This window comes from Cuculus canorus, chromosome 7 (genome assembly GCF_017976375.1).
Source record: "Cuculus canorus isolate bCucCan1 chromosome 7, bCucCan1.pri, whole genome shotgun sequence".
In the NCBI taxonomy this organism is placed as follows: Eukaryota; Metazoa; Chordata; class Aves; order Cuculiformes; family Cuculidae; genus Cuculus; species Cuculus canorus.
Window position 1 is genome coordinate 25,064,851 of NC_071407.1, and position 25,464 is coordinate 25,090,314.

Here is a 25,464-nt window from a genome sequence, read left to right on the forward strand (position 1 = left end):
CCGCAATGCCATGCTGGCTGGTGCTGGGTTCTGCCTGCGAGCTTCTGGGTCAGGATGAGCTTTGGGCCATCAGATTGCTGTCCTCAGGGTCTTATTCTTGGTGGCGCCTCCACCAGGACCTGGGAAGGTGCTTACCCCAACCTGAGTCCTGCTCATACCAGCCCACTGTGTCTTATCCTCACGACTGGGTTAGATTTACATTAGACATTAGGAAGAAATTCTTCACGATGAGGGTAGTGAAGCACTGGCACAGGTTGCCCAGGGAAGTCATGGATTCTCCATCCCTGGAGGTGTTCAAGGCGAGGTTGGATGGGGCTTTGAGCAACCTGATCCAGTGGAAGGTGTCCCTTCCCATGGCAGGGGGATTGGAACTGGATGGGCTTTGAGGTCCTTTCCAACCCAAACTGTTCTATGATTCTATGATGTGAGACAACACATAACCACAGCTGCTTTTTATATTTACAACTCCTGCAGAGAGAATTTGTTTAAAAAGAGGTAACACATCTGCCCACTGTTTATGTTGTGATTTTTTTTCCCATTGTAAGGCACTGGGCTTAGCTTTGGCATGGAGGACACAGCCCCAGGGTGTGCAAGGGCTGACAACCCTGCCTGCAGCCACTGCTGGCTTCATCGTTGGGCAGGCAACTGATGCGGTGGTGTGGGGAGAGGTAGGAGTCTCTGGTGATAAATGAATAGTTTTAACTAAAAGTAACCACTACAGATATGCCTGAATTACTGTATGGGTTTCATAAAGCAAGGGGAATGGTTTGCAGTGATTAAAATGGCACCTAGAAGCCTTGATTTGCAGTAACAGCGTGTTCTCTTGACCTCATTTAGTGTAGATCCTTTTTTACCAAAGAGCATTCGCAGACCCAGAGGTTTCCTGAAGGGTTTGCAGTTTGGCAAAGGTGTCTCTAAATGGCCTGGCAGAAGTGCTTGGCTTTGAGGAAAATGTGCTGCTCTGTTACTGGGTTTCCCTGCCAGCCTGTGCTAGAGAACTGGGTTTTTTTTCCCCTTCCCCATGATCTGCTCCAGTAATTCAGTACAGCAAAGTTCAAGGGGGAAGTAATCCTTGTCAGAAAAATTAAAAGAAAGCTGTAAAAGCAATCTTTCTGATGCTAGTGGGTGAGGGCCCAGTAAAAGACATGATGAGCCAGCTTAGAGCCTGCTTCAGTGACCGAAAAAAATAAATAAATAATAAATCTAGTACATAAAATAGAATTAATCTTCTCTTTGGATTGCGGTCAGGTTGGAATCGAATTTAATTCCTTCAAGCTATGGTTTCTCTCAAACACCATTAGTTTTTAGAAGCTTTCCTAGGAGTAGCCAGTTCATTTGTCTTACAGCACATGGTGCTGCTGGACTTTGTCTTGGTGGAGGAGGGTGGCTGGGCTGTAACTGCAGTCTCTCCTAATGAACTCATACTTGTCACGTTTCCAGGACTAGATGGGCTCGTCTGCCCCTCGCACCCACCCAAAATAAAGCTGACTCCCAGGGAGGTGGCCTCCACCCTCAGTTCTGTAAGGATGCTGAGGTACACAGGCTGATGCATCCCTGCCCAGGGACTGCCAGGATGTATGACTCTGGTACCACTGCCAGAAAGAGAAACAGGACAGCAGAAACAGCTCAGCTTTCCTCTCCCACAATCCCAAAGCAGCACAGAGACTGCGGTTGAAGGGATTGTGCTACTGCAGGCAGCTGCTTGTCCCTCTCTAGGCAGAGCAGGGAGCAGGAGCTCAGGACAGGAGCTCGGGGCAGCATCCCAAAGACAAAATGATTTTTTTTTCCCAGTAGCTGATCTACCCGGCAAATAACAAGTGAGAGGAATTAGAAATGCTCATTAGTGGCACAAGTATCATGTATTCGGCAAAACTGAATCTTGGAGAGTGATTTGCTTGCCTGAAATATCAATGCCTTCAGCAACAACCTGCTTGGGCTGGAGAAGGGGAAGGCTGTGCTTCGTGAGAGGGGCCTTGGGTGTACCTGTGAGATATGAAACCTCCACATCAGGGCCTGCTCCAGCTGTCCCATCTAAGCAGTCCTGGTGTGCACAGAAGATGGAGAGTGAGGCGCTCGTGTCAGAAGTGGCAAATGTGACAGCTCAGGCTGCACAGCCCAGTGTAGCTCCTGAACCCTGAGCTCACTGGTCTATATTGCCACTGTAGCACCCAATACCTGCGGAATCCAGGCAGCTGTCTTGGAAGAGATTATGGATTTGGCTGATAAAACCAAGAATATGACATAATATGCTTCATCTTCTGTACCGCATGTGACTTAGGACATCATAGCTCTCTGAGTTAAGAAAAAAATAATTTTAATTAAAACACCTGAGAGGTGGAATGGAATATGATACCTGATAGATCTCCTGAAGTAGTTACCAAATGTGGGAAGGAGTGTGTAGTCAGTGGCATTTTACAAAGACTGGGACTTCTGAAGAGATGAACGAGGACAGTCTGAGAGAGTTGGGGTTGTTCAGCCTGGAGAAGAGAAGGCTTCAGGGAGATCTTAGAGCAGCTTCCAGTACTGAAAGGGGCTAATGGAAAGCTGGGGAGGGGCTTTTTATCAGGGAATGCAGGAGGAGGGTGAGGGGGAGTGGTTTTAAACAGAAAGAAGGGAGATTTACATGAGATTTTAGGAAGAAGTGTTTTCCTTTGAAGGTGTTGAGGCACTGGCACAGGTGGCCCAGAGAAGTAGTGTCTGCTCCTGGGGGGTGTTCAGCGTCAGATTAGATGGGGCTTTGAGCAACCTGATCCAGTGGGAAGTGTCAATTAATCTGTCTTATCAATGCAAATATAGAATCACTGCTGGTAAAACTTATGGACAGAATGACGATAAACAGGTAATGATGATCCGAGGAAAGTCAGACACAGTTATGAGGGTGACTTGGTGGTTCATGTCTACATAAGTGCTTTTTTGTATAGCCAAAGCTATGCTTCTTAGAAATTGGGGGCAGCATGTGTAGATAGAGTGAGTATTGCATCCTAAAATCTGCATGTTTGAAGGAGTTAAGTGCTGCAGTGGATGCAAAACCCAGCAGGATCTTCCATTCTGGTGCTGTGGCCGAAGGGCCACTATGATTGCTGGGAGCAGGAAGCAAAAAGAGGGGGAAGCTCTTTGTTTAAAAAGGAGAGACGAACAAAGGCTCCTCTGTGTGGTTCAGGGACCCATTTCAAAAGACATGGACAAACCAGGCAAGTCACAGAAAAGAGCCACAGAAGTGGTCTGGACTGGAAGACATTCCCTTACAAAACCCAGACTTTTTAACTTAAAGAAAAACAAGATATGATGGAGGGAAGGAAAGGGCTGAGAGTGACTTCATTACAGTATGTAAGTGGAATGTGGGATAAAATACCAGGTACATAATTTACCATATGAAAACACAAAAAGTCACAACACCTGGAATTTGAAGCTAACAAATTAATATAGGAAATGAGGATCCATGTCTGATCAGTGAGGATGATGAACTTTGGACCAATCTGCCAACTGATGCGTGTCTTCCATTCAAGAAGAAATGCCTCCTTTGAAAGTGTGCCAGAAGAGTTACTAGGCTAAATATGACAGTCACTGGCTGACATTTAATGACTGGTAGTATATGGGCTGTCAGAATAGCTGCTTTAATGCTTCTTTTTGGCCTTCAATTCCATTTAAAATCCTCTTTCCTGATGTGGATCTTGGCTTCTCTGCACTCCTTATCATTTGTTTCTACTCTCTTTTTGTTTTCTACTCTCAGTCTGTTCTTGGAGGGGTCTCTCCCTCTCTCTCTGCATTTATTATGCAATGCAGAAAAAAAGTGGGGGTTTTGAGGGTCTTGAAGGGAGTCATACTCCCAGCTTCATTCAAATTCAAAGAGAACTGGGTGCCAAAGTCTGATGTTATGAAAGCTTTAACCCAGAGCCCTGAAATTCGGTGCAGCTTTGAAAACCTCATAAAAAGCAAGCTTGCTGATAGTGAGCTGTCCTGAGGTTTATTCCTTCATCTTAAGCATTTTTCAGATGGGGGCTCTAAAAATATACAGAACGACAACTAGAAATAAGAGAGTCCATGTCTGGCTGTCACATGAATTTTCTGCAAGGAAAATCACCACAGTTATTTTACTGGCTGGTTATCTCAAAGCAGCAAGTATCCAGACGGTTGTCTCCAACTGTTGTTATTAAATTCAGCAGGAAATCCATCCTGTCCAAAAGAATTATTAGTTTCTGTGGCTCCTGGAGATGCCCAGAGATGTTAATTTGTGCATGTTTGTGTTGCACAAGTAGCTGGCCGATAAGTAGGACCATGGTTTTATCTCATTCTTGAGCTCTGGAAACTGGGGGGCAGCGGTAAAACCAGTGTCACCGTCTAGGCCAAAACCCACCTGATTTCTCTAACTACAAATGTACTTCACATGAGGCTTTAAGCAATCTGTTCAAATGGAAGGTATCCTTGCCCATGGCAGGGGGGTTAGAACTGGGAGATCTTTAAGGTGCCTTCCTATCTAAACCATTCTATGATTCTGTAAACATCTCACAGTGGAGCCCAGATGCCATTAGTGACAGTTTTTGCCATGAAGCAGTTGGTATTTGTCAGCTATTTCTACCCAGCGGTGTGTGAGATACCACAGTTTCCCCTTTTACTTACAAGAGGAAATAACTGTGGTGGCAATCTGGCCTTTGTCAGTGCTGTAGACACTCAGCCACAAAGCACTGGTCCCTTATTTATATCATAAGGCCTGTTGGGGTGGGAATTTCCTACCAAAGGGAGCTTGAATATCTCCCCTGACTTTCCCACTGGACCTCTTGCCTTGGCCAGCAGACAGCTGATGGGATGGAGAAGCAGCATGCTCAGCCTTGGCCTGACCTCACTTTGCAGCGTTACTGCTCAGGTCATGTTGGCCGTCCTGAAATGGAAGATGTTATCCTGGCGTAAGCCTGGCAGGCTGTCAGTGTAACTGCAGTACTCAACCACCAGCGCTGTTTGTTTATCTGAAAGAGAAAAGTTCTGAATCATTTAGAGAAGTTAAGATTTGTCTTTAAAAAAACTCTGGTTCATCTTGAAAATCTAAATTAAACTAAATGCACAAACGTCTTGAGGGAGATCTCTGCATCGGGTCTCCACTTCACTCTCCCAGTAACACCACAGCCATGTGTAGCTGTCTGGCTAAGGTCATCACGAGCAACACAACAGCTCAGAAACACGCTGCTGCAGCCTTCAGAGAATAACCATACAGCACCAACGTTGTTCAGGTGTTTGATTTTATAAAAAATCTTGCTGGACATCAATAAAACAGGCTGCAGTGAGTGCATAAACACACAGCAGTTCTTGCTGTCGGTGCTGCAGCATCTCGCACGCTGCAGCAAAGGAACTCTGTGGTCAGGGGTGCAGGGTATCCCACAGCACCAGCAGCTGGAACAAGGTTGGAAAGGCAGCTGACTAGGGAGCATCACAGCCCCCAGCACAAGCTGCTGGCACAACTCTGAGATCTAGGGGGTGTTGGAGTTGTGGTAATTGCTTTGAGTGTGTACCAGTGCATTGCACCTAAGCCAGTGCCTGGGCTAACCTTGGAGGCAGCAGGCAGTGTCTTGGAAGCCTTCAGCAGTGCACCATGTCCTTTCCATCTCCTCTTGGGGCACAAAAGCACACCCAAGGAGCAATCAGCCTGTCTGGGCTCACCCTGACGTTGGCACAGAATCATAAGGTTGGAAAAGACCTTCGAGATCACCAACTCCAACCATACCCGTCCACTACAAATCATGTCCCCAAGCACCTCATCTACCCACCGTTTAAACACCTCCATTGCTGAAAACTGCACAACTTCCTTGCCCTCCTAGGGCTGATCTACAGAGCTCAGAAAGAGGGGCTGCACTTGCCCTTCACCTGGAGAAAACAGCTGATGACCGTCAAGGCTTGGTGTGCTGAGGCTTTAGCTGTGCTGGAGCTGACCATCTCGTTTATTTTTAAGGAGTGGTTTCAAATACATGTGTAACTCTAGAAGGGCAGTGGGTTGTCCTGCTGCAGTCTACTGCACAGTTTCTTTATAAATCATTAATAAACGTATGACAAACCCAACCCTGCAAGCTCTGGGTTTTATCTGTTGTGTTTTACTGTTGTCACTCCTCACGGCTGGGATGCCTGTGTCAGTCAAGAAGCACTCCTCCAAGGGTAACAAAAATCCTGCTCTGATCTTCTGCAGATGGCCAAGGGACATTCCCAGGTGCTGCCAATACACCCCCAGGTAACCAGGCTGCCTGCAGGGCTGCATTGACTCTGTGCTATTCTACCAGGGAAAAGGGGCTGGTACTAAACTAAGCAAATGGTTATTCAGTAAGCCTTCAGGTTAAGATTTTCTAGAAAATAAATCTAGAAAAAAAAAGGTAGAGAAAATAAAGCCCAGACCCCCAAACTTTGATTATTTACAGTAGATTTCTTTTTCCCTCTTACCCAAGTTCAGATTCTACAGGTTGGTGTCCCATGGATACATAGTTCAAAGGCTCATACCCTCTTTTCCATGTTTCCAGAGGATATTTGTGAACTCTAGCAATTTTCACAATAATTTGAGGTTCAGAACTTCTCCATCTGTTGATCGTCCCTTTTCTGTCCCTTCTGCCTCTGAACAGGTATCTTGGGTACCTGGGAGTTTTGCACACTACTGGTTAATGTGGCAGATGGAAATACCAGCAGTGGCAGTGTGTTGTACAGTGCACTCTCCTTCCCTCAGCTCCCATGTGATTTGGTGGGAATCTCAAAGTTTCTAGGTCAACTTTTCTGCCTACTCCAGGTAATTTGCCCTTCCTTCACAAAGATTTCCATAGATCTCTGTGCTTCACATATAGAATATTAACTGCAAAGTCACGAACTTAAATTAAAAAAAAAAGAGGATTGTATTGTTCAGCTGTCCCTGGGGCAGCGTCCCCTTACTGCCTTTCCTCGCTTTGGGAAATTCTTGCCGTGTGGACACTCCATCACAGCCCCCGCAAATGAGGCAGGGCTTCTGCAATTAATAACAACACTGAAATAGAGCCATTAAAGAGAATAGCACTGGAACCACACATACAAGCTACAAACACTTTTCCAGTGATGAGTTCAAGATGGATAAAACCTTTTGCATATTGGAGGGCTCCATAAAAGGTAGAATTTGAATCATTGACCCTTAACATTTCCTATCTTTAAAGTGCTTTTTTTTGCTTCCTAATGGAATACTGCTGACAACCCTCGATTATCTGGTGTAGCAGAAGGATTGTGATGACCAAGACAAAGTGTAAACATAGATAATACAAAGCGTATGTCAATTAAATGGTAAGAAAATAAAATAAAAGCACTGTGGAAGACAGAGCAGCATCAACCTGGGCAGGGGTGGCTTAGGAGGACCACGTGATGGGAAAGGGCTGCAGTTCATGAGTTCCTTTTGCAACTCACTTTGAACCCTGTGTATTCCCAACAGGATTTGTGCACAGCCTGGGTAATCTGTCCATGGCTGGTGGAGTGCTGTTTTGTGTTCCTACATGGTTGTGTCACTCCAATGAAGTGTTTTGCACTCTGTGTGTTACTGGTGATGGCTCTAAGTGAGGTCAGCACAGGGGAATGGTGAGCATTTCACTCCTGCCAACCCACGTAAACCACACTGGGGTGGGAATTGGCCAGATTGGCTGGTGGTGATGACCTCTATGCCCTGGCTCTGGACGGGCAGTGCAGGCTGGCTTTCCACAGCCAACTGGCTGCAAATACAGTTCAATACAGGTGTATCCAGGGAAGTGATTCAGGAATCATTCCCAGATGTTGTAAAATGTCTCCAGCTTCCAGCCAAGCTGCTGGGGGCTTTCAAAACAGCTTACCACTAGCTGGAAAATGTTTATAGAGGGGACCAAAAGCCCAGATCATTAATTCAGGTTTGATTGCTCAATGTGAGCCTGGATCTCTTCCGAGGGCTTGGGTATTTGGGCAGGTTGGCTGCAGGGGAGACATACAAGGCCTTATCAGGCAGCTCATTTGGGAGTGCTTGTGACTTTCTCAGATCTACTTTCAAACCGGCTTTTGTTCAAAGTAACCATACTTGCTCTTTCCCTCTGGCGCTGTGACCCTGGAACAAGCGTATCACAGTTTTGATGTGTTTGGGACACACTACCACAGCACAGCAATATTATGTGGCAAGCTCAACATGTGTTTTGGAAGAGGGTTCGGTTTATTTTAGCTGCTCCAAATTTACTTGACCTGTTTAATCCAGCTTTCACACTACATCATCTCAGTCACTGGGAGTGCTTCTAGGTCATGCCCCACATACCACATGCAGCCAGTTGGTCTTTCATCAATGTGCTTAATTGTCCATAATTATTTCCATGTGATTAATATAAAGCCCCAACATCCATGATAGGTCAGGCTGCTCCGTCCTCCACTTTATGCTTGGCAGGTGCAGAGTATGGCCTGCTGAGAAACAGATAGTGTGAATAGAGCATGTTGGGGAGCCCAGTCAGCTTTCTAGCTGGGTGATATCTGATTGCTCCCTATCTAGGCTGGGCACAAATTAATATTAATTCAGCTACCGATGGGAAATCAGTAGGGGGCAAACCTCATGGTGTGGGCAGCTCTGTCTTGCTCTGGATGCTGGGCTCTGGCTTTACATGTTTCTTGTCTGCTCTGCACATGGGAGCAGCAGCCAGCATGAGTTCTGATGTGCAGTAGCATGCAGGCATGCCTCTTCATTTGGGATCTGCCCCTCCAAATCCACAGCACTGGGAGCAGAGTGGCTGGAGGCTGCTGCAAGCATTGCTGTAGTCCAGAGACTGCAGGGATGCAGGTGAAGATGTGAGTAGTAGGTAAGTCACATGGCTGCTGCAGATGGTCTCCAGTACATGCCAAGATGGGGATGGGATGGCTGATGGTGTTTTCCTTGCTCACGAATTGCACCAGGAAAAATGCCACAGGTGTCATCAAGGGATGAACAGCCGCAATGACTACACCCTCGCCCACAAAGTGCTGCCTGTCATACCTGTGCTACAGCTGTACAGGAGTCTTCTCTCTTGCAGGGACTTAAGTGTAGTACTCTGAGAGGGTTTCATGTCCCATACAAAATGAGATGATTGCTGTAAGCATTATTTCTTTAAAAGAGAGCTGCTCCATCCCCACTCCTACCCTCTGATTTCTCCTGCCAACAGCAACAGCCATCAACCCTGCCCGCCAGCCATTCTCTTGCCAGCCAGCTGAATCATACTGGAGACGGGAGGCAGGTTTGAGTGCTAAAACTTTACAAGGCAGAGACTTGCAGCATACACCCTTATGCCTTGCCTGGAAACTGGCTCCCACCTCTGTGGAAAAAGCCAGGCAGTCTCAATTAGGCATTCATGAAAAGTGGGGAATGATCTGGGGCTGGAGCCAGAGGCTGCAAATGTTTCCATGTTTGCCAGCACCGATCTTGCAGACCCATCTGCTAACTCCGTCTCGGGCTCCTTCTCACCAGGCAACTAAACGTGCTACAAGGAGAACTCAAGATCACTTTCTCACACTGTGATTTTTTTCTTTTGCTGCACTGCAAAACCATTGCACTGTGTCACTTGTCCCCCCTAACATTCAGGGAAGGAGAATGCTCCCCTAAGCAATGTGTTTTCCACCCGGAAGAGCGGTTCAGTGGCTCCACTTGGACAAACAACCAAAGAGGGTTTCAAAGAGGTCATCATGAGGTAGAAAAACAGACTAATCCCTGATATAAATATCTCTTAGAGCTATTGACCTACCTAAGGAGTGACAGAAGGAGCTCTGGGAAGAAGAAAATGTCGGGATTACTTGGCTGTAACGCAGCTGCAGGTGGCTGGGTGTAGGAACTCGAAAGGGCAACAAGGAACTCTGCTCCCGCTCTTTGCAAAGTGAGTGCTGTCTGTCTCATAAGTGGCATTTTTAGTTCTCTAACCAGTGACCAGGACTGTGTGAGAACGACCAGAAACCACAACCATGACTTGATTACAGAGATCTTGCCTTGCTTCCCACAAGGGCAGTGAAATATCTGTGATCCCACACCTGCTTCCTTCTGATCTGGAGGCGGCCAAGGCTTGGTGCTGGCTGAAGCCTGAGTAGCTGGCCTGCCTATTTCTCCATGTCCTTCTAAAAGACTTAAAGCCTTTTCCGTGCTTCCTAAATAACTACTACTCATTTAAAAAAATAAAATAGAATAACATTGATTACTCAATTCTCACAGAATCATAGAATGCTTTGGGATGGAAAGGAGCTTTACAGGTCATCCAGTCCAACCCCCTGCAGGAGTAAGAACATCTTCAACTTGATCAGGTTGCTCAGAACCCCATCCAAACCTGACCTAGAATTATTCCAGGGTTGAGGCCTCCACTATCTCCCTGGGCAATCTGTGCCAATGCTTCACTACTCTCATTGTAAAAAACTTCTTTATATCCAGTCTAAATCCACCTTTCCATAGTTTAAAACCATTATTCCTTATCCTGTTGCAACAGGCCCTGCTAAAATGCCCGTGTCCAGCTTTCCTGTAGCCTCTTTCAGTACTGGAAGGCTGCTCTAAGGTCTTCCCAGAGCCTTCTCTTCTCCAGGTTATCTAGCCAAACTCTCTCAGCCTGTCCTCATGGTAGAGGTGCTCCAGCCCTCAGATCATCTGGACTCGTTCTGACAGATCGACATCCTTCCTGTGCTGAGGACTCTAGAACTGAATGCAGGGCTTCAGGGGAGGCTTCACAAGCTGGCCATGCTTCCTTTGGTGCATCCCAGGAGAAGCTGGCTTTCTAGGCTGTGAGAACAAGTAATTTTCTCAAAAGTACCACCAGCAGCAGAGAGCACCGAGCATTTGCCTGTGCCTCAGGCAGTGCTGGGCAGGGGCTGGCTGGGATGGGTGTGAGGAGGCTGTAAAGGATGTGGAGAGGGGACAGCATGTTATGGTAATATAAAATACTGCTTTTGAAAAACCAGGAGTGGCGCAGAGCACGTAGTATAACTTGAAACTTGAAATGAAGAGGCCACAAAAGACCAGCAACGGTGAATTGCAGGCAACAGAGGGGCCTTGAAAGAGGCAAGATAAGCTGAGGAGCTAGGAGGTAACTAGGGACTTGATCGTTACGGTTCCACTTATTTTATGCACAATCACGTACAAACTAAATCTTTTGGTGGTGGAGTCTGTGCTGAAGTTGATCAACTTTAAAATCTAAACATACATGTCTCACTGCAGTCCCTAAAAAGATTGTAAGCAGCCATTTTTTCATTTTATTTTGCACCTGGGGAACAGGGCACAGCTTTGAAGTGAATTAATAGCAGGTATGCACACACACACACTCACACACACACTCATTCTCACTCACTCACTCACTCACTCTATCCTTAGGTATTCCTGAAAGGGGTTGGTAACATGCTAGAGACCAGGCAGTACCTGGGCTAAAAGAAAAGCAGTTTTTGACTCTTAAGAAAACATGAATACCTGCCAGTAGTGAAAATGGGGTTTATATGCCCATTACTGTAAAGTTAAACACTAACAGCTGTATTGTCTACCTTTACAAAAAGAACTCAGGTGACAAATTTCCCCTACTTTTCATATTTAGAAAGCTGTTTGAAATCTGCCAGGTTTGCTGGTGAGGTGTTGAAAAGAAGATCAGGTTTATGAAGTGTATTAAATTCTCATTTTAAAACATAATCTAAGCTATATTTCACATGTACGGCCCTTGAGGGAGCAAATCACACATACCTTAGGCTGAACTTAACCTTTCCTGGAACTGTAAAGCTTTATTTGAGCCTCTATTTCTTCTCCTGTTGTGCTAAATTCTTGCGGGGAGGTGCATAGGGCTCAGTGTAGGAAGGAAATCAGGGGAGAAAGAGTTCACTTTCCTCTCTTGGCTACATTCATTCCACAAAAGCCTCCAGATGTAACTCCTTTGGTCTGAATTTTTCTATCTGCCTCAGACTGACATTTCCTCCCTTCATAGAGAGATGGGCAGAGATATTTAAGGCAGAAAAGATAAATTGTAAAGTGTTTCTCAATCCAGTTCTGAATGTCTCATGCTTTCCCCACATCTCCAGTGTGGTTTTACTCAGACAAAAGCACCTCGGGTCTCCAGACACCTTGAGAGGCTGTCTGGATGTGGAGCTGTACCTCTGCAGTTAAAGACATCATTTAAGATGAGCAAATGGGGGAACATGGGTGCAGGCTAACCAACAGCCACATTAATTTGGAATGTCTTTGACTGTGGTTCAGTGCTAGGCAGAAACACAGAGTGTAGCATGGCTGAAACCCATCATGGAAGCCCACCATGATTTGGCTGCCTCCCACCACAGCACAGCGTGTGGCTCAGCCAGAGCCTCTGACTTCATCCTAATGAGCTCCACTTACTGGACCTTTAGGATGGTAGGAGTTGTTTAAACACCTCTTAGAAATTTTAGGTGACTTAGTAAATTCCTTTGTGACCTTAGAAAACCGTGTGGTGAGGCTGTGCGAGGGCTAAACCCTCTCCCGCCACTCAGAGAGCAAGAGCGGGCGGCGCAGCCCAGCAAGCAGGAACACAGTGTGTAGATGCATTTAAAATAACTTTAAACACAGCTAATTAGGAGCAGCTTTTCAAACAAAAATATCTGCAATGAATCAAAGAATAATACTGAACTAGCTACAATAGTGCAAGATGCAGTTGGAGACTGCAAATTACAGTGGCGTTTCAATTACTTTCCTGCCAATTAGCCCAACTGAGCATAAGTATGGGTGAGTTGAAAGGTTTTCTTCCAAAATATGAATGCTAGGGGGCTAATGAGTATTTCCCTGGGCTTGTCTATCCGAGCCTGCCCTGATAGCCATCAGGTGCCTGACGGATGCCATGTGACTGTTTCCTTACACACAGGGCTAAATGTATTTTTGTGTTCATACATTGTCGGACAAAAATAATCCTCTCAGACCAGCCCAACACCCACTCTGGTATCTTCTTTCCTACAACAGCTTACTGAGGGAAAAGAGATTAAAGACGGGTAATCGGCCTTCCATGAGCAGCGTCTCTTGCTGCTGGCTGCTTCTGCGCTCTGGGAATTCCTGAGCCAGGGTTATAGCTTCATGGTTAATAACCCTTACAGGATTTTAGGTTTTTTTTTCATGTGGTTTTGTAGCTGGTTTAGATGCCATTTATTCTTTTGACAGCTGGAATATCCCGTGACTGTGAATTTCAGTCTGCTATGTGAAATTTTTGTTCTAATTTTGTTACCTCGGAGAATTTTATCCCAAATTCCCTGCTTCTAGAATTGAAAGCATTGTAGAAGCACTGAACGTTTCTTGCCTTCTTCAAGTAATTTATTATGTTATAGGTCACTATCACATCCACCCTCACAGATCTCTTTTCCAGGAGATGGAGGCCCAGAGTATCGAGTCTCTTTTCATAGGGACATTGCTTCTTTACTTTCATAATTTGCTCTTTTTTCACTGTTTTATCCTTTTAGAGTGATAAGGATCATGTAATATTTTCTCCTCTGTTTCCTGTGCCTAATTTCAAATCCTCTATTTGCTTCTTTTTGCTTTCTTTAAACTATTATTATCACTGACTTGCATTATCCAGAATAACACCATGAGCTTGTTCCTGACTGCTAATTAAACATTTATTCTTGAATGTGCAGCATTTGGGGATGTCTTTCCAAATGTGCAGGATTTGCAGCTGCCAACTTATTGGCCCAACACATCATGCCAGGGACTCTGTCAGCCACTGCTCATGTTTGGATTCTCTTTTAGTGCTCTGAATCAGGGAATTGCTGCTCACTTCCCTATGGAAGACCATCTTGATGAAGTTGGTTCATTTCCTTCAAATCCTGAAAGTTGTTGGTCTTTATTTAACTCAGGCACTTATATCTCGGTTTAATAATAGAATCAAAGAATCATTAAGGTTGGAAAAGACCTCAAAGATTATCCAGTCCAACACCATCGTGCCTACAAAACCATGTACAGAAATGCCACATCTACAACGTTTTTTGACCACTTTAGGTGTGGAGACTCCACCACTTCCCTGCACAGCCTGTTCCAGTGTTTCACCACTCTTTCAGCGAAGAAGTGTTTCCTAACATCCAGTCTAAATCTCCCCTAGCACAACTTGAGGCCATTTCCTCTCCTCTATCACTTGTTACTTGGGAGAAGAGACCAGCACCCAAATTGATGCAATACAAACATATGGGGTAGGCAAACAGCTGAAGAAGTAGCCACACCTTAGACCAAATAGCTGGGCAAGGTATTAGTTGACATGTGCAATCTTTGTGCCTTCAAATATTGTATAACACATTCAGAAACAGTAGTAGGACATGTTGGAAAGCAGTTTGCATTGGTTCATGACAATGTGCATTATTCAGAACTATGTCCAGCAATGCTTACTTCTGTATATTTCCTTGATGAAATTTCTACAGCTGCCCAAGACTTAACCACGTTTATATTTCAATTACGGTGTATGTTAAAATGAGAGCTATTTATCTCTCTTAGATATGAACTGTCCTTTGCCTCCCTGCTGCCCATGAGGATTCCCATTGGTGACACTGATGCCTTTGTGCTGGTTGTGTAGTACTCCTGAAGAAGGCTGTTTGGTTTTGTGCCTGCATGTGGGGAGGAACTGTTGCCCCACAGCTGGTCAGCACAGCTGGAAACCCTCAGCAATCAGACCCAGCAGCCAATTTAAGAGAGGTGGAGGAAAGCAGACCCCTTTCCAGGTGTCCTAGGTGCTAGTTGTCTGAATTGCTTCCTGAAGGTACTCAAGAGATGTTTTCTTTTCCCTTAGGTCAGTGTTTTGGGTTTTTTTCCCTTTATTGCTGTTTTGTTTGTAAACAGTGAATTTTGAGGTCTTCATTCTTATCGCTTCACTAGTGTTTTTCTGCATTATTATCTCTTCTCTAAGTTTTGCTGGCTGAAGTCAAATGAAGTGTAAGTATGTCCTTGGAAGTCCACTGAGTTGTACCTTCTTGTTCTTTTGCAAAACTGTTAAGAAACCTAATAAAAAGCTGGTTGGAGTTACTTGATGCTTAGATGTGTTCAGAAATTATGTAAGAGAAAGGTTCCTTATGGTGTTCTGGCATTCCAGTTTCTGCTTGCAGCTGGTGAGAATGCAAAACACAATAAAATCTTTGGCTTGCACTCTGCTCTACCAAAAGCATCCATAAAAGTTTTGGCTATGATTTGCTTTCCCTGTAGGTGTGGGTTTTGGTTGGGTAAGTTGGGCATGCAAGCTCCATTTTTACCTTTTATAAAAAAAAAAAAAAAAAAAAAAAAGGAAAAGTCAATGATTACTGCATTTTTCTTTAGCTAAGTTCATGGCGTAGAAGCACATTCTGCGAAGAATGCCAAGAGTCGCTGCTGCCTCTGTGGTCTCCTCCCTGGCCACAGAGCCGTGTGCCTGGGCAGTGCTTTTAAACAGAGGTGGCTGATGGCGTTTTGCTCTCTTGCAGAGCAGCGTTGGCTCTCTCTGCCTGCCTGGGCTGCAAACCAGGGAAGCTTCAACTCCTCGTGAATGTGATTACCTCGATTTTGGCCCTTTGATAAATGCTGACTGAGGTAGGTGTTTCTCAGCATGTTCGGTTACTAAAAATGTCTCTTAAAGCTTGTAGAAGGATTCTGTGAGGTATTTATTAATGGCTGAATGTGGTTTTGCAATTTTGTTAGGTTGTATCAAATCTGGTTTTCTGCGTTTTGTTATTGTATGAAGCTTTTTGAGATCAGAATGGTGAGGAAGAGCAATTGCATTACTTTCAGTGAAACAGAAAGTGTTGGATGAGCAGGTGTGGGCCCAACAGCTGGTGTTGCCGAGACAGGAGTTGGCAAATGATCTGTTTCTCTAACTTCATGAGGTGGATATAAAGTAAAGCTGTACTTTATATTCTACTTCTTCAGGATCATCGGAGGTGTGCTTCTCGTTTTCTATGTTCTTCCAGTTAGGAAGTTTCTTTAGTTCTTGATTTCTTAGTCTCGGAGGAAAGACCTGACTGTCAGCATTTAGTCAGTGTTTCAGGTTCCTCTCTTGCCAATGTCTCTTGTGTACATCCCTCTTGGAGGGATATGGAGAACGAAGGAGCCTTTTTAACTTATTTGCCTTGTATTATATGGATGTGAATGACCTGCATGTGGGGGTCCTGAGTAAGACTACAAAAGAGTAGCATGCAGACAGTTTGCCCTTCCTAGCTGGGATTTAAGGTCTGGTTTGTGTGTCTGTTAACGCACTTGAAGGACTTGAGATTTGATGTGATGTTGCCTAACTTTAAAAATAGTAACCTGGGTGTATTGTTTAAATTGTTTTTCCATGAAGAATAATGAAACAGCTTTTTATTTCGAAGTATCAATGTTACATGAAATTCCTGTTATGAAATCCCTATTACTTTTCTTCAAGTGGGAATTACTTTAACCCTTCTGTTAAGGGCAGGGTGTTGCATTGTCTCAACCTCATTCACGGAGAGCAGGAAGACAAAGCGCCTGGCCATGAAGAAAGAGGGAAAAGTAGTTTTGTCATTTTTTTTATGCCATGTTGTTCATTTTACTTTACTTTTCTTTTAAATATGAAAAAGTTCTTTCTTTGAGGAATCACAGAAAATGTTATAATAGGGAATTAGGATTTTGCAATTGGTCTACTCAGCTTTTTTTTCTGGTCTCAGTGAAGCATTAAACCTGAGTTGTTGGTGTTTGGGGAGTCCCCAGCTCTTCTCGTGGAAAGAGGTATTTCAGTTCTGAGCTTGGCTTTGTGGGCCATGTTTGCTATGGGAACAGTGCTGTTGTCAAGCTTTATATTAAAGAGCAGCGTGTTTTGTTCTTGAAATAATTTACCTTCTAGCTCTGAATATGCGCTTTCCCTTTCAATGGGGCCTTGCTGGGAGGATGCCTTTCATCATTTGATGAAGCAGTCACTTTTTTCAAGCCTGTAAATTTGCACGGTTCCTTGGCCAGCCTCTCACCCCTAACACGTACTCATACACACACACGTGCCCGTGTCCTTGCTCTTTCTAATGCAGACTGAATGAGAAGAGCATTTGAATCTTCCCAGAAATCAGGCTTGCTATGTGATAGGAATAGTGTCACTGTGGTAAAGAACTCCAGTGGTCAAATATGCACCGTACTTGCAGGGGTGATGAGGCATAGAACTGTGTGTTTCAAATATGTCTGTTAAAATTTTTCGGTTTGTTTTCAGTGAAAGGAGTCTTTCACATTAGAAGCAGGACACCTGAAGTCCAAAGTTAATTTCATGACACCCTCATTTTAACTTCCAATTGTAACAGTATTGGCAGTCTCAACAGAAAAATTGCTTGAGATTGATCTTTGGGGATGTGAGAAGTGCACTACTAATAAGCAACAAGCATTTAGCAGGTGTCATTCTTGGCAACTTCTAGTGTTCACAAAGAATTAACTGCATCCAATCCTCTGTTTAACACATTATAGCTTAATAATATTTAGAAATGATGAATGTTATCTTTCATTATAGCAATTTTCTGGCACCTAAGCTTCCCTATCCAACTATTAAGGACAAAAGTTTATTTTCTCCTCTCATAGAAGGTTTTTCCTTCAGAAGAATGCTAGATAAAACCAGGCTGTTAAAAACTAAGAGCTGGCACTGTTAGCCCAAGTTTTTCCACCAGCAGAGGAAACTTTGGATGAAACTCTCTTGTCCAGGATGAAATCAGGATTACTGCAGCTTAGGGACTCGGCTGCAGAGGAAAAAGTTGTCTTCACGTGGTCTAGGGCAGTTTAGCACCATGAACACCAGGCTGCAGCTGGCCAGTCCATGACCAGGAACCCATGGCAGCTAGCAGGAAAACTTCAAAGGAAGGATCACTCAAGAAAACCATACCACTCTCTTGCTGTTTTTTGCAGTACTTTAATACAGCATTAAAATGCTAGAATACTAGAGGAAAACTGTATACTATCCAGCAAATAAGGCACATGTCGGAATGCCATTTTATGGACAATCCACAACAGAGGTTTTACAGTCTTTTTAGCAACACAGTCACCAGACGAGCAGGCTGTCATCTTGATTGCTGAAGCAGAACTGGTACCTCTGAGGCCTTTGTCCATAGGTTTTGTTTGTTTCTTTTAGCTGTACAAGTTTATTAACAGTTACAGAAAAAGAAATTATACAAATTGTCAACTGAATCTGACAAGGTCAGTGAGTACAGCTAAACAAATGTAATAATAATTAGGTTAATCTTTCTACAGCTGAAGAAATTAATAAGATACAGTGTTAGTTTTAGCACTAGTACACAAGGCAGTGAGTGCTGTACTAAATAACCTTTTAAAGGAAACAAGAATTCAGTACAGGGTTGGACAGACCTCCCATTTTATCATGGTAAAATATCAAACTAAAAACCCAGTCCTTCATAATATAATCAAACTACATGAAATGTAAAGTGTAAAAATGCTTCAAATACGTGCACATGCATATTCTATATTGCTATGAGTTCTAATTAAAATAAATGTAACTCCCTAAAATAATCTACTTCAATCCTTTTCTCTTGCATCTTTTGATTGATATTATTGCTGTAGCTGATACTGCATAGCTGAGCTCACAGTCTGCGAGGAGGTGTGAAAGTCAAGTTGTCAGACAGTGTCCCAAACAGCTCTCTTCCCCTCTGCTCACAGGAAAGGAAAGAACCACCATTTGAAACCCAATGCTTGTGCTTCGGAGTTTCTGAAAGCCGAGTCTCTATGGTGCTTTCAGCATTTTCTGTGTCTCTCATGAGGCCATAAAGTGACACAGTTTACTGTTATTTGCTCCTCACTTGCTATATGTCTAGTGATAGCTTTTCCTAGCAATCCTTCCTCAAATACACATAAATAAACCATATAAGCATTTCCATATAAGTCTAAGCACTTGAATAATATATTGGTTACTTAATACTGATATTTTCATCCAAGGATAACAAAAACAATATGGCTTAAAGAATTGCAAGGTTTTTTTTGTCAGAATTATGTACCAACTTTCATATAATATTTTATGTAGACAATATTTCCTTCTTAACGTAGTTCTGTTGCATACTTTATACAGACAAAAGCATTGTAAAAAAAAAAAAAAAGTAAATTACTTCCATAAATATTTTCTTGAGGATACATCCTTAGTTCTGCAAAATACTTAAGAAAACTCTTACCTATTAGTATCCTAGTTGAGAGAAAGGCCCTTCTGAAAGCTTCCAAATTGTAAAAACTTTTCCCCAAAAAACAAACAATACTTTTTTAAAAAGGCCCTCAAATATATACAAAAAAGTTACTGCAAAGAGTTCCCAGATAACAATTCAGTATTACAAGAAATATTTGTAACCATTCAAAAATTTTAACATCTAAAAAGGTTTCCAAAATACACACATAGTATTAAAAAAAATTGAAAGAAACTCTATGTCAAGTATAACTCAAGATAAATACACATCAGCAAGTAAAACTGTAAAATACTTCATACAGGGGTAAACATTTATATCAATCAACTATAGCTAGTAACTGCACACGATTGTCCCTTTGAAATTCATCCTAGAAACACAAACCATCAGCCCTATATCTAAGATCTCAACCAGCCCTCTGAGCACTTCAGCGATGTAGCAAACTGAATGGACAGCAGTGGTTTTGCAGATAGGAAAGGGAGATGTGTGGAAGCCCAATGGGAGTGGAGTGATAGCTTAATGATTTGTGTATGGGTGTAGTTCCATCACAGTTTAAAATATGTTGGCAAAGGCAAGTGGAAAATGTATGTCAATTCACTTAACTTGAAAAACAAACGATGATTTATTGCATACTGTTCAGTGGACAACTCTTAGGGTCCATACTGGGGAAAAAATAGTCTACGTGACTGCAGGACAAAGAACTCGTTTAGGAAGTCTGGCATTCCCAAAAGCTCTCGGCTTTTAATGTTTGAAGTAGCTTTGTTTTTGGAGTAACTGCTAGAGCGTCACAGGTGTGCAACCCATGTATAATCTAAATCTCACGGTATACAAAAAGGTATAATGTAGATAATACTTCTTGGTATAAGGCTTCTCTCAGACGTACGTAACTTCACATTTTTAGTTTACAAACTAAGTCCCATATAATGGGGAACCTCAAAATACACCTATTTTCAGAAATAATATATACTCTTGTGTATTTATCTGAAATTAAAAAAGCAATTTTGAGACAAAAAGGCCTCAAACTTTGCTTGTGTGGCATAATTTTACATCTGTGGTAGCAGCAGTAGAAACTGGCTAAAATGGGGCCATTCTTTGAAGTCCAGGGATTTTTCTTCATTGCCATTGAATGAAGTATTTGTAACAACTTCATTGGAACTGCATCAAGTTAAAGCAGCTAAAAGACTCTACCACACATTTCAAATCACTGGTACTTCTCTCCAGAGCAGCGCCGATGCCAAGGACAAATCCCATGTGAAATGTTCTGACCGATTCAGGACACAAATTGTGCTTAGTGTTGGGTTTTTTTTAATAAGAAATAACTGAAGGTTTAAAAAAATCTCCAAAGCGGGGGGAAGGGAAAAAAAGTGTGCTGGCTGGATTGGTAGGCAGGCAACAGCAGGCACCTGAGGTTAAAAGTACAGCTTGCCAAATAAATGCACAGAGCCAAATTTGTCTCAGTACGCCCCTAAAGAACACTCAGTTGAGGGAGGCCTGCATTCATTTAAAACTCTTTTTACTGATGCTTGCCTCACTTCTGCTGAGACTGTCTCAAAAGGCCTTAAAGGTTACTAGCTGATGTTTTAAATGCAGAGCTGGTTAAAAATGACATCAGAAAGCGTTCAGAAAAATCTAAGAGGGAAATTAACTCATCTTTCTGGTAAAAAAAAAAAAAAGTGGAATTTCAAAGGCTTTTCCAATTTGGAGAGAGCGAGTTATATCTATGGGTGAATTACCTTAGCAGGCGGAAGAGAAGGAATTTGCTTTAAAATCTATTTTGAAACTAAAATTCAGAATTTTCCCTTCTGTGCCATTAACCAAAAGCCCATGGTCATAAGCTATTGTGCATTACTTCTGAGGGTACGTTTTTCCAGTAACCCACAAACTATCTACAGCCGAGCATGAAGCAAGTGCCCAAGGCTGGATGCTACAAACGTCACACGGGGAAGGAGAGAGGAACAGTCCCCTTGTGCAAGCTTGCCACCTTCCCCAGGTGCCGGCTCCTGCCGGAGACAACGTTTCAGCCCTGTACAGCGAGAATAGAAAACTTGAGGCTGCTCCGCAGGGACTGCTGGGCACTGTCCCTCCCCACCCTGCTTTTGGCAGGGATGCAAGGCAAGCAGGCTGCTTCCAGCCAGGGGGTACCAGAGGCCTGATCGCAGCTATATACCACCCCGGATAAATTTGTGGTTCTGGCTTATGCAGTACGAACTATGGCAGTGTCACTTATTGCTTTCCTGTGTGTTTTGTTCTTTATCTGCTTTTTTCCTACATAACTGCATGGGAAAAATATATTCTTGTTAAGTCAAATATGCTAAATAATACTTAAATACTTTGCTGCCTAGGAAAGTATCACTGATATAAATACTGAGCTCTCATAATGATGCTTTTAAGAATTATTATTCTATACCTACAGGAATTAATAGTTTTAAAGTCATTTGTGTATTTTTAGGAACCTTATTTTAAAGGACAAGCTAGAAATTCATAAGCGAAAGGCATTGCCATACAGTGTTGAATACTGATAAATATTTTTTTGACATTAAAATAGCAATGTTTGCATGTAGAGATGTCTTTGAATTGGTCGTTGTTCAGAACCTGGTGGTTTGTAGCTATATCAACAGATGTGCTATTTCACTGGTTTAGTGGTTATTTTAAGATAGATAGAAATTATTTCAACACAGAAAAAAATGGTTGATAGCAATGTCTTGGTTTCAGGGATAAAATAAAATAACATTTTCCCTTATCTTAATCTAAAGGGTTTTCTCTACATGTCCTTTAGCTGGATGTGAAGCACGAGGCAACATTTTTGCTAATGTACTACTAAGTGCTTAGGAAGAAAAAAAATAGATCTGGTTTACTATGAGTCTTTTTCAATATTATTTGTGCTTGAAACAAAATACCAAGATTGATACTAGAGGTCAGGCTTTGAAAATCCACCCTTAGATCTGCCTGTGTTTTTACTTATTCTTATTTGTCTGGGCAGATTAGCATCTTTGTTTAGAGAACTTGTCTCTAAGGTGATTTATAAGTCTGTGCAAAAGAATGTGTTTGCATCTGAAAATGCTAAAACTGTGTATCTTCACTGAGGCAACAGAACTGTTACTAGCCTTAACTTTCAAGAATGTTATTTTCAGCTATTTTAGTTGATGGAATTGCCAGTTGGGCAAAAACTAGTTTCAAAGTGATTAACTTCAGCATTACATAGCACTTTTCATCCAGTGATGGCGAAGCACTGACAGATATTAAGTAAGCCTCACAACTCTCCTGCAAGGTAGCTATACTAGAGTATTATTATCACCCCTACTTTGCAGCTGGGGAAACAGAGGTCTAGAAGGATCTTGTGACTTGCCCGAAATCAGGGAGCTAATGGAAGAGCTGTGGTCAGAAGCCAGGAGTCTTCAAGTTTATCCATTGCTCTGACCAGTAGGCTGGGTCACTTGGGCTACCCATAAATAATGAAGTTTGTGAGATAGGTACAAGACACCACCAGAATAAGCAGAAACGATTTTGCCCTGCTGATGGCAAAGCAGAGAAATAGCAAAAGTTTCACCCTGGAGCAAATTTGTTAGAGCACTTCACATTTTCTATATGAATGCTCACTGTAAGTTTTCAATTTGCTTTCAAGAGCTTCACTGTACATACCAGTAACACCCTGCTTTAACTTGGCATAAAAAAACCCCTCTGTCTTGGCATTATGCAATTAATCCTCAAAACAAATTTAATTCACGTCAAGTTACGTAGGATTTAAAGTATTTCCACTAAGTCTCATTCACACAAATCAATCTCTCTAAAGGCAACTTAATAAAACCAGAAATTGTTAATTTATAAACCCAAACAAACATTATCCCTGTAATTTTTTTGTGTGAATAATGCATGTAAATTGCTTGTTGTGTCCTTTTGCCAACGTACTCTGATGTAGACATACAAACAGGATACTGTCTTGAGGTACTTTCAGTTCATGGTATTTCCCAATCCCTGATGAGATACTGCTTTGCAGCAGGATGCCCCTGCACAAAGTTCTACCTGAAATGGGGCAACGAAATAGAAATCCTACATGTCTCCTCAAATATGTAGGTGTTTCAAGAAGACATAAAGCGGGAAGGTTACATAGTGTTCTCCATTCCTGAAAACAACCCTATGGCTAATGAGTTTTATATTAGAACAAATTTGTACAGTAGAAAACAGGACATAAAAATACTTCCAGAAAGTGGCTTTAAATCTCTCATAAATAGTAAGTTTGGCTAATCTTTCAACTAAGAGTTTTGGGGACAGTTTTAATTATTATTATTTCCCCTTATTCACAGTAAATTTAATGTGCATGTGGCCTAACAAATAGCCCATACACATACAGGGACCATTGATTATATGACAAGAGAAGGATCTGTTAGTCACACAAGCAAGCCAATTTTGTCTCCTCCAAAGTCCTCTTGGAATCCTTCCTGATGCTCTGGGTCCCATTATGGCACTCCCTTTCCACCCAAACCCACACCCTCAAACAATTATTCACTTTTTTTTTTGCCACATCCTGCAAAAATGATATTGCTGAAGCCCTGCCCAAGCAATGGTAACAAAGAGAAAAAGTCCAAGAAAGCAGCGACACAAAAATCTCAGACTTTCTAAAACTGGGAAAACAATTTTCCTTCTTTTATGCAGTGGCTTGTTTCATCTTCCTTTGTCTTGTCATATAATAGGAATAATGCTCATGTTGTGGGTGAGTGTTTGCAATTAGTGGCCCCACAGTTATTTAACCTCTGCAAAAGCTGTACATGTAACATTCCTTGTGAATATTATACCTTTGCCTATTGAATAGTACTTCATTTCACCTGGCCATGATATAGGGTCTGTGTAAACAATCAGCAGAACCTGCAACCACAGTTCTGTCGTGAACACTGTCGGTAACGCTTTATATATGTGTGTACATATATATATAAAAATTACATATATATGTATGTATACAAATCACAGTCCTGTAAATACCTGGTGCATGTGTGCGCATGCACAGGAGAAATGTTACATTCTATTAATGGTAAGGCATATTATTAGATAGGCAATATTGGCAATTATTTTAGCATTTATCTTGATGTGTTGCTGTTGATCACACGCTGCCAGAGGATCTTTAAGGATGATGGGGATGGGAAGAGGCCACTCTGAAGGTTTATTGCACACGGCGGCAGTAGTAGCCCAAAACTTTGCACTTCTCACACAGATGCTGGGGATGTTCTTTGCTCTGATCTGAAACATCCAGGCCATCCGGCTTTTCCAGGGGTCTCTGAAGTGAAGGGGGAGGAAATCAGATTAGATCCTTTATTCTAGTAATAATAAAGGTACTGTATCCTTTCGCTGAAGGGATTAAACCCTTTTTCATCTCTGACTTGGTTTGTGGCACGAATGTCACGACTTAATGTCACTCTTCTTCATAAAGGTGGTGGCAACTTTGTGGTAGAAAAACTACTGAAAGACTGATTTGGGGATTATATTTATAAAAGCAGCCACACAGAAGAGTTGATTCTCTTGGCTCCAGTGAGCGAGATGTCCCGAATACACCCGAAGCATGGAAATCCCATTACCCAGCAATGCCAGGATGAGTTACCAATGTTAGGATTAACTGCTATGACAAGAAAACAGTCTTAACCATGCACAGGTATTATCAAGCTAAAGATTGAGATTTTCCTAATACTCAGATATGTCTGATGCTGAAATCTTTGCAGTAAAGGAGCTGCAAAGCTATTAATAAAAACCAAAAACAAAACACCAAAAACATCGCACCAAACCCTCCCCCAAACAAAAAAACCCAACCTCACAACAGTCTTTTGCCCTGAACCTGAGTAATAAATTGACTATGTATTTTTACTAATAGTTGTGAAATCACAGAGTTGGTGGCATATTTGGCTAAACGAGGGAATGAAACTGCTTTGGTTTTAATAGATCTTGGTTCGTTCATTTTCGATGACACGTAAAAGTTTACACAATCGTTCTGAAAATAAAATACCGCGTTAAGTATTGCAGTGAGATTAAGTGTTTGGCAAGTCTAATAGGTAGAGAGGTGACAGAGATGAGAAGTAGAACAACATAAAGTGCACCATTTTTTTAAAAAAACAAGCAACATGCCCTAACGCATATTTTCTCTGGTTTTGTGGAATATCTTAAAAGCCTATTTCATTGCACAGTGCTTTCCCATGAAGACAGTTGTGGTTCTATGGGACTGTGGTAGAGACAGCATGTGGTGTAACATCTGAAAACAAGTCAGAAGCTTCTCATTGTTCTCACCGTGATACTGGCTTCTTACATATCTCTTCAAAGTATGGTTCTTGGAGCAAGGGGGAGATAAATAGAAACATAAAGTTATGGCCACTTATCTTTTTCACACCTTTCCTAAGAAGTCTTAAAGACATTCCAGTAAAATCTTAAAGTATACCTGAGTTT

General features: G+C 42.5%; 1 protein-coding gene across 1 annotated transcript in view; it reads right to left on the reverse strand.

The window, feature by feature from the left end:
- Window positions 1-17,763: 17,763 nt before the first annotated feature.
- The window catches only part of ZCCHC24 (zinc finger CCHC-type containing 24), a 114,191-nt gene continuing 106,490 nt past the window's right edge, over window positions 17,764-25,464 (reverse strand). Inside the window, exon 4 of the mRNA XM_009565192.2 lies at window positions 17,764-24,310. Coding sequence (XP_009563487.1) covers window positions 24,197-24,310 — 114 coding nt within the window. The 3' untranslated portion in view covers window positions 17,764-24,196. The remainder of the gene's footprint in view (window positions 24,311-25,464) is intronic.